The following is an 18,887-nucleotide window of genomic DNA, read 5'->3' on the forward strand; positions in this document are numbered from 1 at the left end:
CTTGCCAATTGCACTTTTCAGAGCCGGCGTGTAGCACAGCAGACACACCTGTGGAGTACAATGTAGGGTAATAGTTGTCATGGTTTGTAGTCTGTGCAGCACCTCCACCCAGAATGCAGCCACCTGATTGCATTCCCAGGCAATGTGCCAGAAGTTAGCCCCCTGTGCCCCACACCGTTTGCACGTATCATTGTCCCGAAGGTCATATTTATGTAGCTTCAGTGGTGTGTTGTATGCTTAGTGCAAGAATTTAAAATAAATGATGCGTAAGTTACAATTGGACGTGAATGCGCTAGTTACCTGACAGCGATATTCGCACTTCTTTTGTGTGAGCTGAGGGAGGAGTCTATGAGTCCAGCAATAAAGGCTTCTGTCCGTGCTAATAATTTTCTCGTCTCTTGCAGCCCTTTATAGCTTAGTAATCAGTTTATGCCATGTGGGGCTTACTAGGAGTGTCTGTAAGGTTTGCAATGTTGGTGGTTCATCAGGAAAGGTATGGTAGTATGCCTGTATCGCTTTCTTAAGTCGTTGGAATTGGAATAAAAATAACGGCGACATGTTGTGAATATATTGTAACCGGTCTATCGTGATGAAACTACCATTTGGGTAGAGGTCTTGCATTTTGTCTATGCCTACTGATTTCAGGGCATGCATGGCTCCTGCCTCCTGTGTGACTGATAGTGCTGCATGTTGATCTAATGGGAGCATGGGGGCATATAGTGGGAGCTTCGCCGCTATCCGGCCCAGTGCCTGCCAGGCTGCAACCGTGGTATCTATTGTATTGATTTCCTGTTTGGGGGTACCTCTGTGCAAGTATGACAGAATGCATCTTAATGGAATCTGGTGTGCCTCCCCATCTTCAACCGCTACATGAGGAATGAATTCATGGTGCTGGTACCAGAAGTATGAAAACTGCGCTTGAGTGCATAGATAGTACAGATACATGTCTGTGACTCTAAAGCCACCTTTACCATAGTCCAGTATAAGTGTATCCCAGCTCACACGGGGAAGCTTGCCTCCCCATACCAACCTCATCAATAGCGAACATATGGTTTATTAAAATTGGTGAGTCAATTGTATGGGTATGTTGCTAAATAGATATAGAAATCAGGGCAGGACCGTCATCTTGATACGGCTATGCGGTCAGCCAATGATAGCGGCATCCTTGATCATCTGTCTACCTGTTGTTTCAATACTGCGCAGGCAGCGCCATAGTTTTCCCTAATGACCATTTCCGGGTCGTGATGAACCCATATCCCCAGGTATTTTACAGGGTCGGATGCCCACTCAAGAGGAAACTCCAGAGCATGAGGGACAGTAATCATGGTCAGAGGTACTTTCACTGATTTGTTCCAATTGATGCTGATCCCCGAGAGGTGCTCAAACCTAATACACTCGCGCAGGATTGGAGCTAAGAACATTTGTGGTTCCCTGATAAAGAGCAACATGTTGTCAGCATAAAGTGATATGCTCACCAGACGATGGGCAAATCTAAGGGCCGCATCCCTATGCCGTTGCCTGATGAAGCAGGCCAGTGGTCCCAGCACAGGGGAAAAGAGCAGCGCCGATAGCGGGCACCCCTGCCTGGTGCCACTACAGATCCTGATTGGTTCTGATGTTAGTCCGTCTACCCGGACGTGCGCTGTGGGACCAGTATACAGTAACCGTATCCATCTACTGTGGAATTCAGGGACCCCCATGCGCTGTGGTATTTGAAACATATACCCCCATTTGATGGAATCAAAAGCCTTGGCTGTGTCCAGCATCACTGCCTCAGCCTGAAGCTTAGGGTCAAGAATATGGAACGTTGCGAAAATTGTTTGCAAATTGTGTGATGTGGACCTGTCTGGAATAAATCCAGATTGATCTGGGAGAACCAACATCGGCGGTTGGAGCCTAATGGCCAGGACTTTTGCCAACACTTTTGCATCAGTATTAATAAGTGACAATGGGCGATATAATTCGCAGATGTGTGGTGGTTTGTCTTTTTTTTTAAACAGGGTGATTGTTAGGGTTTCTCTTAGCGATGGCGGTAGTATTCCTGACTCATAGGCTTCTTCGTACATATCCAACATTTAGGGTGTCAGTTCATCCGCAAATTCCTTATAGAATTCACAGGTGAGGTCATCGGGCCCTGGTGCTTTCTTGTTAGGCAATGATCGAATTGCCTCGCAGAGATCAGTGGCCTCAATCGCTTGGCAGAGATATTTGTGCTGTCCTACGGATAGCCAGGCGGTCACAACATCTGCAAGGTAGTCTTCTAGCTCCTTGGAGTCAGTTCCCCTTTTGGAGGTGTACAATTCTGTATAGCATGTGCGGAATGTGCCGCAATTGCTGATGTGGAATAGTGATCCCCCTGTGTGGTCTGTGATTTTTGTTATGATTTGACGGTCTGTTCTTTGTTTGATCTTGGAAGAAAGATTTCGTCCGTCTCTGCCTCCCTCGCCATATGCACGGGCCACGTGTCTCTTAGATAGGTAACGTACTTCACCAGCTGTCAATTCGTTATACTCTAGTATGAGATCTTTAATACGGGTGAGTGTTTGCGTGCACGGGAAAGTCTTGTTCAAGCTGCTCTAGTGTGTTTTCCACTCTGGACCGTTGGGCTTGGAGATCCTTAAGTATGCCTGCCATTGTGCCAATGCGTTTGCCCCTGATACTGACCTTGAAGGCCTCCCAAAGTGTTGCAGCACTGCTCACTGACCCCTTATTTAAATCAAAATATTGGACTATAGCCTCCCTGATCTAGGGTATATAGAGGATCAAGAAGCTCCTCTGATCGAAACCGCCATGTAAACTGATGGGGGAAGCTTAATAGGATACATACTGTGATTCTAATGGGGTTGTGATTGGACAGTGTTCTGGGTAGCGTGTCTTTTGTGGACACCCATGCATTAGCACTTTTACTCACCAGCCAGTAGTCCAGCCTTGACCAACTGCCATGAGCGATCGAGGTGTGCATACCCACTAGCCTATTAATGTTACGCATTCTCCATGCGTCTACAAGACTTAGTTCAGCCATCCCATTGTTTATAACCTGAGCAGCTCTGGGTGAATGGCCACCACACTCTCTGAATTTGTCTTTGCTAGGGTCCAAATGTGTATTAAAGTCCCGGCCCCAGATAATTTCAGCGCCAGGCCTGTCCCGTAATACATTAAATATGCCCTCAAAAAAGCCAGGCTCGTTAGTGTTGGGTCTGTATACATTGACTATGGTTATAGGTGATCCAGCCTATTTGCCGTGTATTATAGCATATCGTCCCACATCATCCGTGCAGGATTTCATCAAAGTGAACGGAAGATTTTTCTTTACAAGTGTGAGCACCCCTCTGGCATATGTTGAGTAGGAGGACGCCAGCCTGTACCCCGCCCACTGCGCACCCACTTTGTTTCAGAATGCTTTGTCAGGTGCGTCTCCTGCAGGAGTACTATCCTGATATTATGTCTGTTCAAATAGGCCATTACTTGTCTTATTTTTGGGGGGGAATTCTGCCCTCGAACATTCCACGTCATGCATGATATCCGCTCATTATCTAGCACTGTCATGTTATCCCGTCGTGAAATCTGCTTTTTGCATCTTTACAGTGGAGTGAAATATAGTTCAACATTGGTATCAAAGGATCACATTGAGCCATGTAAAACAGTCCCCCGTTACTCCACCTCCTATGTCCAGCCCCACCCACTTCAGCACCCCCAACTTACCAAAGCCATCACTTAAACACAACAACAACCCCCAAATACAAGGTACAGTAGTCATTAGATGTGGGCTACACCCATGGGGGAGCGCAGGAGCACCTTTAGCCTCCCAGGTAACAAGGGAGGTGGCTGAACAACGTAAAGAAGTTACCCGCTTCTTGTATATATCTAAACTGAGGAAAGGACATAAATGTGCTCCTGCTTGCGGCATCAACTACAGTGCGTGTGTTACAATTGAATTAACTTACAGCCATTAGGATATCGGGAGGCATCTGAGCGTGACCCTCTTATTTTGCATACAGAGAGCAAGAAGGAACCAAGTACCAATGGGTTTGTGGTATCATCATGCAAAGTATGAGCACTCAGCAAGAGCAACCGTAGTCTTTGTGCATCATGGATTAGTCCTCTTCTTCTGGTGTGCCAGATGTTTCTTGACTGCGACGCCTTAGGGCTTTAGCATAATCCATGGCTGCTTTAGGGCTAGTGAAGATCCTAAACTTCCCCTCCGCACCAATGCGCAGACGGGCCGGGTAGAGCATAGCTTATGGAACACTCTCTGCCAGTAGTAGCTTCTTCACAGATTGGTACTCCTTCTTTGATGCTTGGACCGCGGCAGTGAAGTCCGGATAGAAGGCCAGTTTATTTCCTTGATAGTTTATGGTGCCCTGTTTCCTGGACCTGCGCAAAACTGAGTCTCGATCCCTGTAGTTCAACAGACAGGCGATAATCAGTCTTGGTGAGGCACCCGCGGGGGGGGGCGGGGTCGGGGGGGCGAGCCGCCAAGGTGCTCCGCCCCAAAGATCTCACGTAGCATCGTCTCAACATAGGATTCCAGTCTCCCCGTGTTGGTCGATTCTGGCAGGCCAGTAATTCATAAGTTTCTACGACAGGAGCGGTCCTCAAGGTCCTTAGCTTGAATGATGGCGACCACCTTTTTCATGTCGAGAGTCTTGGTGGTCACTTGTAAGTTATCCTCAGCGTCTGAGATGTGTTTTTCAGCTTCGCCTAACCTGGTGGCGTGTTTATCTAGTTTCGCCGACATATGGTCCATCCTGTTTTAAGCGCATAAATGTTTCCATCCATAGACTAGAGACTGCTTTGCATGGTTAGAAGCGTTGTTTCGAGTGACGTTGAGTGTTCAGTAATGGCATCCAGCTCTGAATCTGAGGTAGCTTTCTGCTGCGATCTGCCTCGCGCACGCGATTCAAAGTTGAGCCGGGATTGTCCTCTGTCTGTTTTCCCCATGCCTGCCCTCTTAAGTGTTACAGCAGTGTGTAGACTATTGGTGATCGCCAATTCTCACTGGGCACTGGAGTGCACAACGGTAAGCTGTGGGCACATTGTTACAAGGGGAGCAGCAACCAGCATGCATGTACAGTATAGAATACAAGGAGTGAATTTATTAACCTGCGCAAGTTTAGAGCCAGGAGATGAGCAGTACAGTCACAGCAGTGTGTAACCTAATGGTGAGCACCAGTCCTCACTGGGCGCTGGACCGCACAACTGTATGTAGCGGGCAACGTTGTTACAAGGGGGAGCATCAGCCAGCATGCATGTAGAGCATAAAACTCCAAGGAATGTCTCTATTCACCTGTGTAGTTTCAGAATCCGGCGATGAACACTGCAGTCAGGATCTCACATCCAACCCGGCAATCACATTTTACACAAGCTGCGCTGTTTTTTAAATCAGAGCTGTGGCAGCGGGATATTGTGCTAAGTTCTAATGTCTGGGCAGCTGAGGCAACTCTCCACTGCACTTGCGCCTCAGCTGCACGTCAGTTGCTAAAATCAGCACCCAGTTCCTCCAGGATCACGGGCGGAACAGTGGGGCAGCAGAGGTCTAACTGAAGAGAGGCCTCCGGCGGGTCCAGTCACAACACCATACTCAGAGGCATCAGAGGGAGGATATTCAGCAAGCGCTTGCAATGGCGGCCCTCCGCACCGCCTCTGCTGCTCAACATGGGCCCGCCCGATGACCAGCGCTCGGGAACGGACACTGCCGGCCGTCCCGGAGCACTCGTCAAGCATTCAAAGGTATTGTGTCCCCCTGGGAGGCCCTTCAGTGTTCACTTAGTCGTCCGCCGAGGCAAGGGCACGTGGAGGGGAAACAACCTTTACAACGCAGTCATTACAGAGCACTACCTTGACAATGCAGTTGTTACATCGCAACATCCTTTACATGGCATGCCATTACAACGCGGCCATTACATCGCATGTCACTACAACGCATGTCATTACAACGCATGTCACTACAAGGCATACCATTACAACGCATACCACCGCCACGGGACGCTGACCCACGGGAGACTGGGGTAGAGTCATGAGGGCAGAGCAGGGCCTCACATGTGTCATAGGTGCCTTCCATGGAGTGTCACGGGGAGAATGGGAGGTCTACCCCCAGGGCATGATGCCGAGGGCACATGCCAGCTGTGTACGGCAACATGGCGGATATGAATGCCACAGACCCAGGCCCGACACCAAGTCTGTACCTGTCCGTTGCGGACGACAGCCCCCAGGCCACCGGCTCAGACACCAACGATGTTCCGCTGGAGGATGACGGTCACTCATGGTGCACAGGGTTAGTGGCACCACGTGTCGCAGGCCTGCGATATGGAATTATGCCTCACTGATTGAAGGGAGCCTTGTTCTGTGGCCGCTGCCACGGACTTGGGGTCACTGCCTTTCAGGACACTGTTCCACATGTAGGACCTACTGGGCCAAAGAGGAGGCCGGTGGAGCATATAAATTAGTAAGGAGTGATGTGGACCAGCGTCGGGGGGGCAGCGATGGTCTGCGGAGGCTGCAGAGGTCGCGGGACTAGGGCTTGGTGCTTGCACCGGGACGTGTTGGACCCTCTGTGACACACGACGGTGTCGGCAGGTAAGCAGTGCGGCACTGGTGCGCTGGGGCGGGCAGACCTGGTCTGTGCATCAGCGTCCTGGGTTGCAGGAGGCGCACAGAGTCGCAGGCCCCGCTGCTCACAGCGTCGGCCTCGTGGCAGGCTGCGTGGCACCGCAGTGTCAGTGATGTTGGCCTTCCCGGGAGTGGACCACGCCCTGCGCAACGGGGTTTGTCACCACACCCCTGCGCAGCCCTGGCGTACTCGGGGCCAACCCACTATGCTCACGCACACAGGAGGGGACGCAGTGTGCAACACTCCCGCTATCTGTCCCATGGCCTGGGGTGACATGGTTGTGTCCACTGCTCACTACTCTCCAGTCACCAGCAGTTGTGGTCTGCATGGACATATCAGTTGTTTGCATTCCCATGACTGTCCTGCACATCCACGCCTCACTTCTTGTTGTGTACATTCCCACTCATGGGTCACTTGCATCCTCGCACATGGCTTCATTCCGCATCTCCACACGTTCAGCTGTTGTGTGACTGTGGTGCCATGAAATGTCTGTATTGGGTGCAGGGGTAGCCCAGGATCGACATGGAGTGGTGTAGTGATGTCTGGTAGGTGGTCGTGTAGTTTGACATGTTGCATGTGGTTTGGTCATGTGTACATTCCCACAGTTGTGCGTTGTGTGTTGGTGGCTTTGGAATGTGTGATGTGTTGGTTTGGTACTTACCAATGAGTAGTCCCGTTCCATATGTGCCATCTTGGAAGCGCTGGTTGATGATGGACTGTCGGAAGATGAAGGAATCATGCACACTGCCTGGGTAGTTGGCGACGACATTGGTGAAGATTCCCCAGTGGTCCACTATTGCCTGCACATTGATGGAATGCTGATGCTTTCTGTAGCGATAGTGGTGTGCAGTATCCGCAGGGGGCACAAGTGGGACATGTGTGCAGTTGATTGACCCCAACACGGCCGGGAATCCGGCTATGGTGTAGAAGCCTTGCTTTGTCTCCAGCTGTTCCTGCGCAGTGTTGGGGAAGTGAAGGTACTGGGGTATGAAGCTGAGGATGGCATCCAGAACAGGTGTGATGAACTTTGATAGGGTTGGCTGTGAGACCCCTCCGACTCTGGCAGTTGTTGGTTGGAAGGTACCAGAGGCCAAAAGATGCAGCACGGCCCGAAGCTTTGTCTGCGGAGGGATGTGGGTTCTCTGCTGTGTTGGAACCGTCAGCCTGTGGGCGATGTGGGTCATGATGCGGAGGATGGTTGCCCTTTTGAGCCTGTAGTGAGCAATGACTTCCTCAGGTGTTAGGTCTGTGAGAGTGATGCGTTTTCGGTAGGTCCGCTGTCTTACTCTGCGCTGCCTCTGTGGTGGTCCGGGGCAGGAGGCGGGTCAGGGTCCTGGTGGTGGTGGTGGTCCTGGGGATGGTGGTGGTGGGTGTTGTGGCCCTGTTGGGGCTCCGAGCTGCATGAGGAGTAGCTCCATGGCGTTGTTTGTTCTTTGGGTGTGGCTGTGTGTGGGGCTCCATCGCCTACTGCATGTAGTCGTCCGTCTTTACATCTGCTTGAGGAAGGTGTTAAATACCTGCGGCTACCGCGGCTTAACATCTGTTTTTGGTTCTCTTCGCAGATTTGGCAGTTTGTTGTGAAAGGGGTGGTGTTTTTTTTTCATGTGTTTTTGCACGGGAACACCTACTCTGCATCTCATTAGGGTTAGTTGGTGGTGTCCGCCGTGGTGATACATTTTGGGGCAGTTATCGCAGGAATACTGGCCATGTCTGCAGTTTGCACCAGCTTGTGAATGGGGTGTTGGGTCTATCTCCACTTTTGATGCGTTAAGGTGGAGATAAAACCTTGTGAATATGCCCCTGATTCTCTAGGTTGAAAAAATCTTGTCTGACACCCTATCTATAATCTAGAAAACAGATTCCAAATACTTTTTACCAAGGATAGTTTGTCTTTGGACTCAGACGTTTTGTGCAGGCTGGTGCTGAATAATTGAAGTTTGTTCCTTGGTACGGTATCTGTTATGGGCTTGGAACACATTTGCAACACCTCATGAAAATTTGAGTTCTATTGCGCTCTACCAATTTCATGTGCTGTTTTCACTGATGTGATAACTGTAGCAGGCATAACTTTGTTGCTGCCGAGATTGAACAGATCACCACTCTCCTCCAATTTGTTGCAACAAGATCATCATGCTGGACAGCTTGACCTCTGGTTGTGGGTGTTGCAATTAGGTATTGTCTTAGCTTGGAACTCATTTTCAGGCACTACAGAAGACACATTGAAGATGAAAAAAGAAAGGAACATATTAACACATATGAATAAATGTTGATACATGTCAATAAGTATGAATATTTACATCAAATTTATAACCGATTTGAATTTAAAAGTTTTCTACGTGATTTTATTGGGCATTTTATGACGTCATAGGCAAGATCCACTTAGAGTCTCGCTATTATATGATTACTTGTCAAGTCTCCACTCACCTGAAATCCAGGATGTTCAATTTGAGAGATGAGACGATTGTTCTCTATGCCCTCGAAACTCTATACCTGTTCGGCTGTACTCAAAACACAGCTTGACAAGAATAGACTTCCAGGGGAACGGGGAAACTGGGACAAAATAATAAAAAAGAAAACAAACACACGTCTTCCTTTGGACCAGGAAACGTCTTTGGCGCTGACTGCAATCTATTCAGTTACTCTGTGGACCGTATTGACTTTCTGATTTCTGGCATCTAAATACAATAAACAACATTAGCTAACACCTACTTACACATTGAATTCAGTTGTTTAAACATTAAATACAGTGCATAAAACTATACTTTTCTTTTTGTATATTGCGTAATTCACAAAAAGAGTTATGGTCACTCTCTATCATCTCGAGAAAAATGTCTGCAACAATGTATATAGCTTTCTGTAGTAAAACAAATAACATGAATTACCTGAAATGCAAATAGTCACACGTTCACTAATACAAATCTTTTAATGCCTTATGTCACACTTACTCAAAAAAATATGTGTCTGAATTAACCCTGGGCGTAGTTCGCGTAGTAGCGCTATGCATAGCTACGCGAAGTGCACTTCGCACTACACGAGAACTGCGTAGTGCGCTGTTTGCGATGATTGCACAGTGCCGGATGCTTGTCTGCACTGTGCAATCATTGAAAACGGCATCTTGCACAGTGCGAGTTGTCGTTTTCTGCCACTCGAGTAGATTTTTACTCGAGCGGCAGCTTTCTCAACGCGGACTGGTAGTTTCTCATCGCGAGTGGTCGCGAGCATACGCGACCACTCGCAATGAGAAACCTGACCTCCCCGCGTTGAGAATCTCTCCGGGAGGATTATTTTTCGCGATCGCCAAACTTGATGTTGCTGATCGCGAACGAGGAAAAAGTCTCACCGGGATGTCATTTTGCTCGCTCGCGGTCGCCAACTTGATGTTGAGGACCACGAGCGAGCAAAAAATACTAACTACTCTATGCTACGCAATTTTGCACTATGCTACGTGCAAATCGCGTAGCGTGAAGTAGCACAAACTATGCAAACTTCCCGAGCGTAGCGTAGTTGTCCGCCCAGGGTTAGTGTAAATTCTAAATATAAACTCTTAAGAAGATTGCAGGAATATAAGTCCAAAGTCTCAAGATTAAACAAATATTGAGAACAGCTTGGAGATGAGTCTCTCCCTCTTGAAGTCTTTCAATGCCCAAGAAATGTGGAATGAGAACAAAAGTACCTTCATGAGTTGTGCGCTCTGTTCACTGTCTTTTAAAATGTTAAATAAATAGAAATACCTGTATCTGAATTCCACGCTCTGTCTCTGCAAACGGGAGTATGCTGCAATACCTTACTACTTTTCCTTTCGTTGCTTCTGGGAGGGTAGATTCCCCTGACGAATCGGATTCAGAGGAGGAAGATGTCCTGCTGGCTTGGCAACCAAAGCTCACTCGGACAGTAGGATCGAGTCTGGAAACCAATTGGATGAAATCTGCAACGCGGCAGCGCCAAGACGAGAAATCAGGTAAGTGAAGATTAGGACGACGAGAGCCAGCGTGTCACGTGGCGCTGGAAATCTACTTATAGGCCTCAGCGGGGGGGTGCATAGACGCCTTTCACTGGCTCACAAGTAAATGAGCTCAGCTCTTTGCAGGACACGTGCACCTTCAACTGCAGACAGCAGATTTCAACAAAATCTTTTTATGGCTTATATCGATTTAAAAAGCCAAACAAAGTTTGTTGACAGCAGTATGTGATTTCAGAATAAATGAGAAAGATTAAACTGAGCAGTTAAAGACTATCACCAACAAAAAAACACACGAACGACAATAATTATACACAATTAGACTGGGAATGTTGGACTGAGAACCACTGTATAATTCTATTGGTGTCTTTTTAATAAATTATGCGGAACCACTTACTATGCAGAAACACTTAATGCACAATGTTGGTTCTAGCCATTTTCAAGACACGACCCCTAACATTACTATTAAAAAGACGAACGTCTGTACCAACTTTCAGCTTTCTATCCCAAAGTGAATGATTTTCGTTCGAAAACAGGCTGAACAGCCGTACTGTTACTTATGAACACTTGCCAGGAATCTGCCCGCATCTGTAAACGTTCCTTAAGCAGAGGTCCCGTATGCCCCTATGTCAGTCACTACAAAACTATGAATGCTGCATACCTTATTGTTCAGCAGTGAAGCTTATCAGATTGTTTCAACAAACTGCAGTTCTTATAACAGCCACTAGATGTGAGTATGAGCACACGTCTCAAGACTTGGAAGCAGCAGAAACATCAGGATACAAGAGAAAACGACATTCTTCGGTGAGTTTTCGTCCAGCCTCTCTGAACAGCTGGATATCCTTGCAGCAGCAAATCACAGTTTTGTGAACCATGTTTGAGCGAACAGGAGCTAAAATAATGTTCTGCCTCAGTGACTGAGGCAGACAAACTGCTGGAGGCTGCATTAAAGATACGTAAAGCTAAGTAACTAATCAAAGCTTGTTCATCTCCTGTCATTGCACAACGGATGCAGGTCACACAAGAACATGGTTGAAATCGCTGCTGTTGTGAACAAAGTAAGGCTCTGCAATTTCCTGTAATCTGACGCTATGGATTGCATGATTGCGCAGCAGCGCTAAATAAGACACAGGAGCCGATACTTTGTAGTTAACACACGCGGCTCCGACTGCCGCGCCGAGGCCACGCCTCTTTATTTATATTAGCTAGCGTCTGACGTCACACGTCAGCGCTAGCGCACCCCGGCAGCGCGGAAGGCTAGAATGTCTCGCGCGCGCCGGCCATTACAGTCAGTTTTCCCTTCTGAAACAGACATTTAAGGGTGTGGCGCTCAGCATCTCAACATGAGCAGTCATCAGCCAATACTTCACGAAGGTGTACAATCACAAAGCCTCTAAATGGGATGGAGGCAAGTGTGAGACTTGTTTGAAGTGAGTGTGTGCAGCTGTTGAGATTCTGCTGCTTCAATGTAAGGAGGAGGGCGTTTGTGCGAGCAAGTGGGAACTGTTTGAGCTCTTGACATCTGCCTGCACCAGAATTGAGTGCCAGCTCTTAGGTAAGAAGAGACATGAGAGAAACAACTACATTTGGAAAAAAGGAACTGCATCGTAGTGGAAATTCCCAAGAAAACATCAAATAGTTTTTTACGTAAAAGGACACCATACAGTCGACACTAAAGGGGGCTACTTATTATTCGGTAGTGCACACAGTGCAAGAGCAAAATGCTGTTACTCACAGTCAAAGTCAATGGTTGAAGTGGGCCTACTCTGTGACCCATGCCATATGTTGTGGTGGGCAGAAGCCAAATGTGAATGAGACCACAGTAGGCTAATAATGGATAAACAGGGATGACAGAAAGCCCCTGAAAGTATGCATATTACATATATTTGTTTACTATGAAAAACAGAGGTTTTCGTTAATGCCTCACCTAAAACGTTCCTGTAGTGACAATTTAAACAATGCAGTTTCTCGTTATCCAGGACAGGTATCCAGTGCACTGTCAGATCCAGATTTAAAGACACCTCTTGATTGAGAATATGGTCTCTAAGCAGAGACCCATCTAGCCATGTAACATTCCCCTACTCTACGCCAACCAAACTTAATGTAATGGGGAGCTGCTGCCAACAGCCAACTGGTCAAGGGAGCCACGGGTCAGAATAGTTTGGGAACTGCAACTCTATGTGGTGTTGTGCAGCTCCAAACTTCACGGAAGTGTAGGAGCGGAGCCACATACAAGTATCAGCCCGGCGCACTGACGTCAATTTCTTTCTAGCTTTCTGTACCTTTCAAAGCAGTTCCAGGGCTAGGCTCCTCATTTTTTCGGTTCTGCTACGACAACTAAAACAAATTCCTGTTTGCTAGGGAACCATGTTCCCATCCAAAAGAACAGGTTTCAAACCATGCTGCATCTGCAAATAACAATGTTGGTCGCATACCTCAGCGAGGTATGTCTTTGGTGATTGGGTTCAGGACCCAAGGTGATTTGAAACTGGGAGATGGAGCTGTATCTTTGCAAGCACAAGATGCAATAATAATATGAGCTACGAGAGCACTCCCACTCGACCTATGTCTAATTTACTGGTGGCTATAAAAGCTCGCCGGGCTCCCCATTGACACAATAAATTCAACATTTTTTTAATTTAAACAACATTCAACTTTTTATTTTTATGTTCATTTTATCAGAAGTTAAAACAATTTATACAAATACTTTTCCTTTTTTTCCACTTGTTTCTTGTATTGCTATATTATGGTATACAATTTATAATTTCATCAATTTGGCATAGTACACAATGTTATTCTATGTAATTCATCATTTTATCACTTCAACATGATGTGAGTTGTATATTATATTCACATAGACACCCCGTGCTGTGATCCACTTGACACCACAAATACCTCATATCTCTTCACCAACTACCCAAACATACTACTACATGCATACTTCACACCCATTCTGTATCCAGCTTTAATGGCATACACTTTTCTGCGTGTGAATCACTTGTTGAAGAATCCCTCTTTAGTGATCCATGATTATGTTACCAGCTGGATTTCCTTAATGTCCACGCACGTTTCGGTGGGTTACTAACTTTTTAACCACCTTCTTCAGGACCACTCCTATATAAATTAGTATTAAACGAAGGGGACCGGCGAATCCATAACCAGATTGTTATCACTTCCAGGGTGGAACGGAGCCAACAATGAACCACATGGCCACATTTCTGCATGTGTGTATCAGGTTTTGGCTTCATTCTTTTGCTGCCTTTCTATTGCCAGACCAGACCTGAAAAGTGGAAGTTTCCAGCATTTCGATACATTCTATTCAATAAATATTATTTGAGATTTGATCATTCTACAGTTCGATCCTTCATTTTGAAATAGGCGAAAATCAAATTTTTTATTTAAAGTGGAAAGCCGTTTTTATTTCTAAAAGTTGAAGCAATACGCTAATCTTCAACTTAAGACTTTTTTTTGCTCCTAATGCATGCTCTCTTTTTGTCAGTGTACACCAGTGTTTCAGTTGAGCCACCAATCGTCCATAGTAGATGCAGTTTGCTGCAGTTGACCTGCTCCCACAATTCAATCTATGGATTCCAACTTAATTTGTTAACCATCGATTTTTAAATTCCTTGACATTTACAGAACATTTTAACATTTTCAGTTTTACATTTACCTTTTTATGTATATAGATGTTATCCATATGCTAATATTATTTCATTTTCTAAACATTCAGTGACCCCCTGGGTGGACTCCAGGTTAATAACCGATGCCCTTTTGTACTCTGTATTCTTTCTGCCTCTTTCAGAGCAACTAAAGCCTATACCCCTGTCAGAAATTCAACTCTTTGTACTGCTAAGAAAGAAAAATGCTTTAGTTGGAAATAGTGGTATGAATTACCAGCGATCTTCATACTAGCAGGCCAAATCATAAAAGTGCTTCTCAACACAAAAATCATTTTCTGGTTGCTTATCTGATAATATCCCACCTAAATGGTTTTTCTGATTGTTCATCTAATCGTCTTTTAGTAAATAGTAGAGTCTTTCATTTAAAGATGGCAGTCCTTACAGCATCATAATATAGCTGCTTGGTTGAAACTAACTAGTTCTTATCATTACGCAAGTTTGTCTTGATTGCAATTTCCCAGGTTATTGCTAGTTTGCACCCTTAGACATCATTCAAGTTATAAGAACATATTGTGTTCGAATGTTATTTATCCAAGAAAAGACTCTATAGAAATATTGCTGCAGCTGTTGAATTGTAAAGCATATTTTCTACCAATTATGCTGTTCACATGTCTAGATGATCCCAATTCAGGAGAACTGCTGAGGCAAGTAAAGCATCCAGTTTTAATGAAAGACCTGGAAATAGAGTCCATCGAAGACAAACAGGCTCCTCTGACGCCAACTCAACTGACTGCGCCATTGGAAGAGCATCAAACAGAGCAGTATCTTCTAGAGCTCCCTCAGTGCGATTCATTGAGTTCTACCCACGCCCCCGAAATCACAGGAGTGTTAGCAGAGGATGTTGAGTCCAGATCACTCACATGTTGTTACCTGCTCTTTGTCCATGAATGTGCTGTTCTGATAGAGACTTCTAACCACAGATTCCTCACCTTTTGAATACTCCCCAGGCATTCGACTGGATCCAGAAAATCTTTATCAGTACACGTGCGCTGGCAGGTGGCGCTAGGGGCTCTGCGTCAATGCCGTTTTGGATATGATGTGTGTGGTTCTATATTTAGGCACTACTCAAGCGCACTGATATCAGTTCCTTTTTTCCCCGTTAACTGACGGAGATCCGGAGCAACAATCATTGTTGCAGGGATTCTGCACATACCCAGAGCTATACGCAGGAAAACAGGACCTCAGTGTGTAGGGGCTGAGCCTTCCTACCGCCAAAATCCCAGAACCGACTAGCTATAGTGTCTCATTTGTTCTCCTACACAATCACAAAGCTACAAATGATTAGACAACCCAGAACACAACACTCCCGAATCTCTCAGGAATCGCGGTAGCAAGACCTACCCTTTCGCTCACTCACTCGTACTTGTCCACAATAAGAATTGGCAGCGTTACTGTTATAGTTCAAAATGTTTATTTTAACTATAGTGCTCTATATTGCAGTATACGAGCCACTACGAGCAGCAAAACGCATAAACCTAAAACAGTTAGCATTGTTGCAATTCCATAGATTATAAAGGGGGATGTCATCGTATACAGACAGCGGATAAAGGACTATGAGGCCTAACCACCCTCCCCTTGGCTAGAAGTTTTATTATATAAAAGAAGATCTCTGGGCTTTGTCAGCAGACCCGATACCTTAGTGCCTAGATGGTATTTCTACATCATATGAACAGCATAGCTCTTCTCCCTGGAAAGGTCCCTCTCCAAGTGTCTGTTAGAACAACATGCATCCCCATAATATCAAAGCACGAGTTCCCAGCAATAGCAGCTGTGTAAGCATGTTTTGTCTAGGTGCTAGGGACAGACCAGAACAGAATAACAAGGGGCATTGTTTATCGGCCTTGCACACTGTGTGCAGACTAAACTCCAGGAACAAGCAGAGAACGCAGAAAGCAGACGGTTCTCATGTGAAAGGCACACACAGAGTCTTGCAAAATAAAGTTATGTAGTAACGTGCGCAAAAGCAGCATCATGGCAGCAGAGCTCATGCTAACTTAGCAATGTCGACAATGAGCCTAATGGCCATATGACATCATCTCATTGAGACACTTCCTCAAAGATTTTTCCTTTAAAACCAGTATGGTAGCGTATGAGTTACCTGCCAAATCTACAGGCTTCAAACCCTGTGGGAATGTTCCAAACAAGTGTCTGTGACTGACCCATATGTGGTTTGCCTGTGGTGCCTGGGGTCAGACCACAATTCCAAGACCTTCAGTGACTGCCTTGATGCATTCCAAGATCATTCAAGACTGAGAAGTGAAACATTTCGTGACAAAGCACCTCAAGACCATGTGCTGGGATAAGTTGATGTCACAGGCAGCGACTGGTCCCGCTCCCAAGGTCACTCCTGTGACAGGTCAACTTCATGATTGAGATCCTTGGGCAAAACCAAGAAGAAGCGCAAGAAATCCAAGCAGAACTTGGTCGGCTCCAGCCCCACTTCATTTCTAGAGAAGGCATGAGGGCGTCATTGTGCCTCCTTGTTGCTGTCCCGAATTCACTCTATTTCAGAGTAGTTTCTGATCCTTGCTCTTAGGTAACTGGAATTTCTTGTGACATTGACAACGCTCCAGCAAACCAAAGACTTCAGAAAGCCATGGTGCTTTTTTTGGCACAATAATGGGTCACTGTGATTAACCTGTGGGCCCTAAGGAGCCAAGAGGGTTCCCAACCAGGATTCCGCGGACGGATCATCCCACTCTCTCAGTTAGGCCCTTTGTATCTGCTCAGGGCTCTGGCTTGCCTTTAGTACCAGTTCCCTCCATGACACCACAGCCTATGCAGGAAGACAACCCCAGACTACGACGGCCAACCCATAGTGCTGACTAACCCCGAGACGGCACTGTTCCTACCTCGGCCGAGGCCTCAACCGCTTAACCTATCTTCTTATTCCAACACAGTGCCTCTACCTGCTGGAAGGCCTCCTGTCCTTCATGAGTCATTTGGCATTGACTCCGATAAATTGGGGCTATGATGCTGGGGATGAGAGTACAATGCTTTACCCAGAGTATAACTTGTATGAGGATATCCCAGATGGCAGTGGTCTGGATACTTCCTCCGGCACTGGACTAGTTCTCCCCCGTCCCCGGGTCTGCCAAGTAAGAAAGTGCCTCCTTTGCTTTGGTTCTGTGTAGGGAAGCAGAAGGTTCTTGATCTTCAACTTCACTTTCAGGAAGTTAAAAGCCAATGTTTTGTGGGATGTGCTGCTACCTGGACAGTCAAGTTCGGAGCCCATTAAATGAGGCTATCACTGATCCCTTACTAGGTACTTGAGCCAAACTCTGCTCAGGTCCACCTGTGCATCTCCATATCGACATACACCATCACCCAGCTGAAGGCCATCCACCTTTCCTCACACAATACCTTACTCGTGAGAGCACTATGGTGCAGTCTTCAGCCAGTAGAGTTAACCCAGACTAATTTACCACTACTCCCCATGACACGGAATTGAAAAGGATAGCAGCCTATGGGAAGCATATTTTTCCTCTATAAGTTTGGCCCTTTGCTCAGTGAAAGCCAGCTGCATGTTAGGCTGCTGCTCTTACACTCTCTGGGATTCCATGGCTCATATGACGTCCATGGTCCAGCAAGCAGCCTGGGACTTTGATTCACAGACAATGCAAGATGGTTGTGATGCAGCCATGTGCACTATCCGCTGGAAACTGGATACTACTGATTCCTTTGGTAGGGCTATTAGCACCGGTGTGGCCAATCGCAGGCAAGCCTGGATGCGGTTGACCGCCTTTTCAGGGGACATTCAGGCCAGTCTCATGGGCATGACGGCGATATTGCAGCAGGAAGTGCAGGGGCTTTTGGTCAAAGGAGCCTTAAAGAGGGTACTGGTGACACTAGTCAGTTGTGGTTGTTATTTCCACTACTTCCTTCAAGGTCTTCCTCTACCTCGACGACTGGTTCTTGAAGGGGGGTTTGCCCCAGGCAGACATCAACCTCCTCCAGACTACGGCGTATCTCCTGACAACTTAGGTGTGCCTGAGTCACACCTTACTCCTTCGATGAAGCTCTTATGCCCAGCTTCGTTGAGGAGACTCCAGGACATTTGGGCTATAATCTCAATGTTTAACCTCGGTCCTGTATCACAGCGAGGATGACTCTGAGCCTGCTGGGACTGATAACCTCCTTCATCTTGCTGGTCAAGCACACCAAATGGGATATGAGAGATCCGAAGTCCCTGTAGGCCCAGAACCAGGGGGACCTATCTGACTTTGTCTAGATTTTGGAGGAGAAAGCAAAAGATTGTGAGTGATGGCAGTGGGACCTTAATTGTGTTGGCAAGAGACCTCTCTACTTTCCCTACCCAGATCTCACAGTGTTGACTGATGCATCGCTTCTGTGTTGGGGAGGCCAACTCGAAGAGGTGGAGATTAGAGGCATCTGCTCTCCAGCGGAGGACCAGTTCCATATCAACTTTCTGGAGCTGAAAGCCACGCTCTTGCTGTTGAAAGCCTTCCTGCCCTCCATCAAAAGGAAGCCATTGCCTATGCTTACAGACCAAACCACTGCCATGTGGTATTACAACAAGCAGGGCTATGTGGGGTCAAGGGACCTGTGAAAGAAGGCTTTGCATTGCTAGACATGGCTAGTTCACCAAGGGATTTTTCTGGTGACACACCACTTGGCA

The 18,887-nt window shown here is 46.7% G+C and overlaps 1 protein-coding gene across 1 annotated transcript in view; it reads left to right on the plus strand.

The window, feature by feature from the left end:
• LOC146771106 (rho guanine nucleotide exchange factor 11-like) overlaps positions 1 to 18,887 on the plus strand; it is a gene marked incomplete at its 3' end in the record, with an annotated part of 76,729 nt that overhangs the window by 15,012 nt on the left and 42,830 nt on the right. The window contains exon 3 of the mRNA XM_085640354.1: positions 10,431 to 10,568. Coding sequence (XP_085496480.1) covers positions 10,431 to 10,568 — 138 coding nt within the window. The remainder of the gene's footprint in view (positions 1 to 10,430; positions 10,569 to 18,887) is intronic.

The sequence above is a fragment of the Triturus cristatus genome, unplaced genomic scaffold, assembly GCF_964204655.1.
Source record: "Triturus cristatus unplaced genomic scaffold, aTriCri1.1 SCAFFOLD_424, whole genome shotgun sequence".
NCBI lineage: Eukaryota > Metazoa > Chordata > Amphibia > Caudata > Salamandridae > Triturus > Triturus cristatus.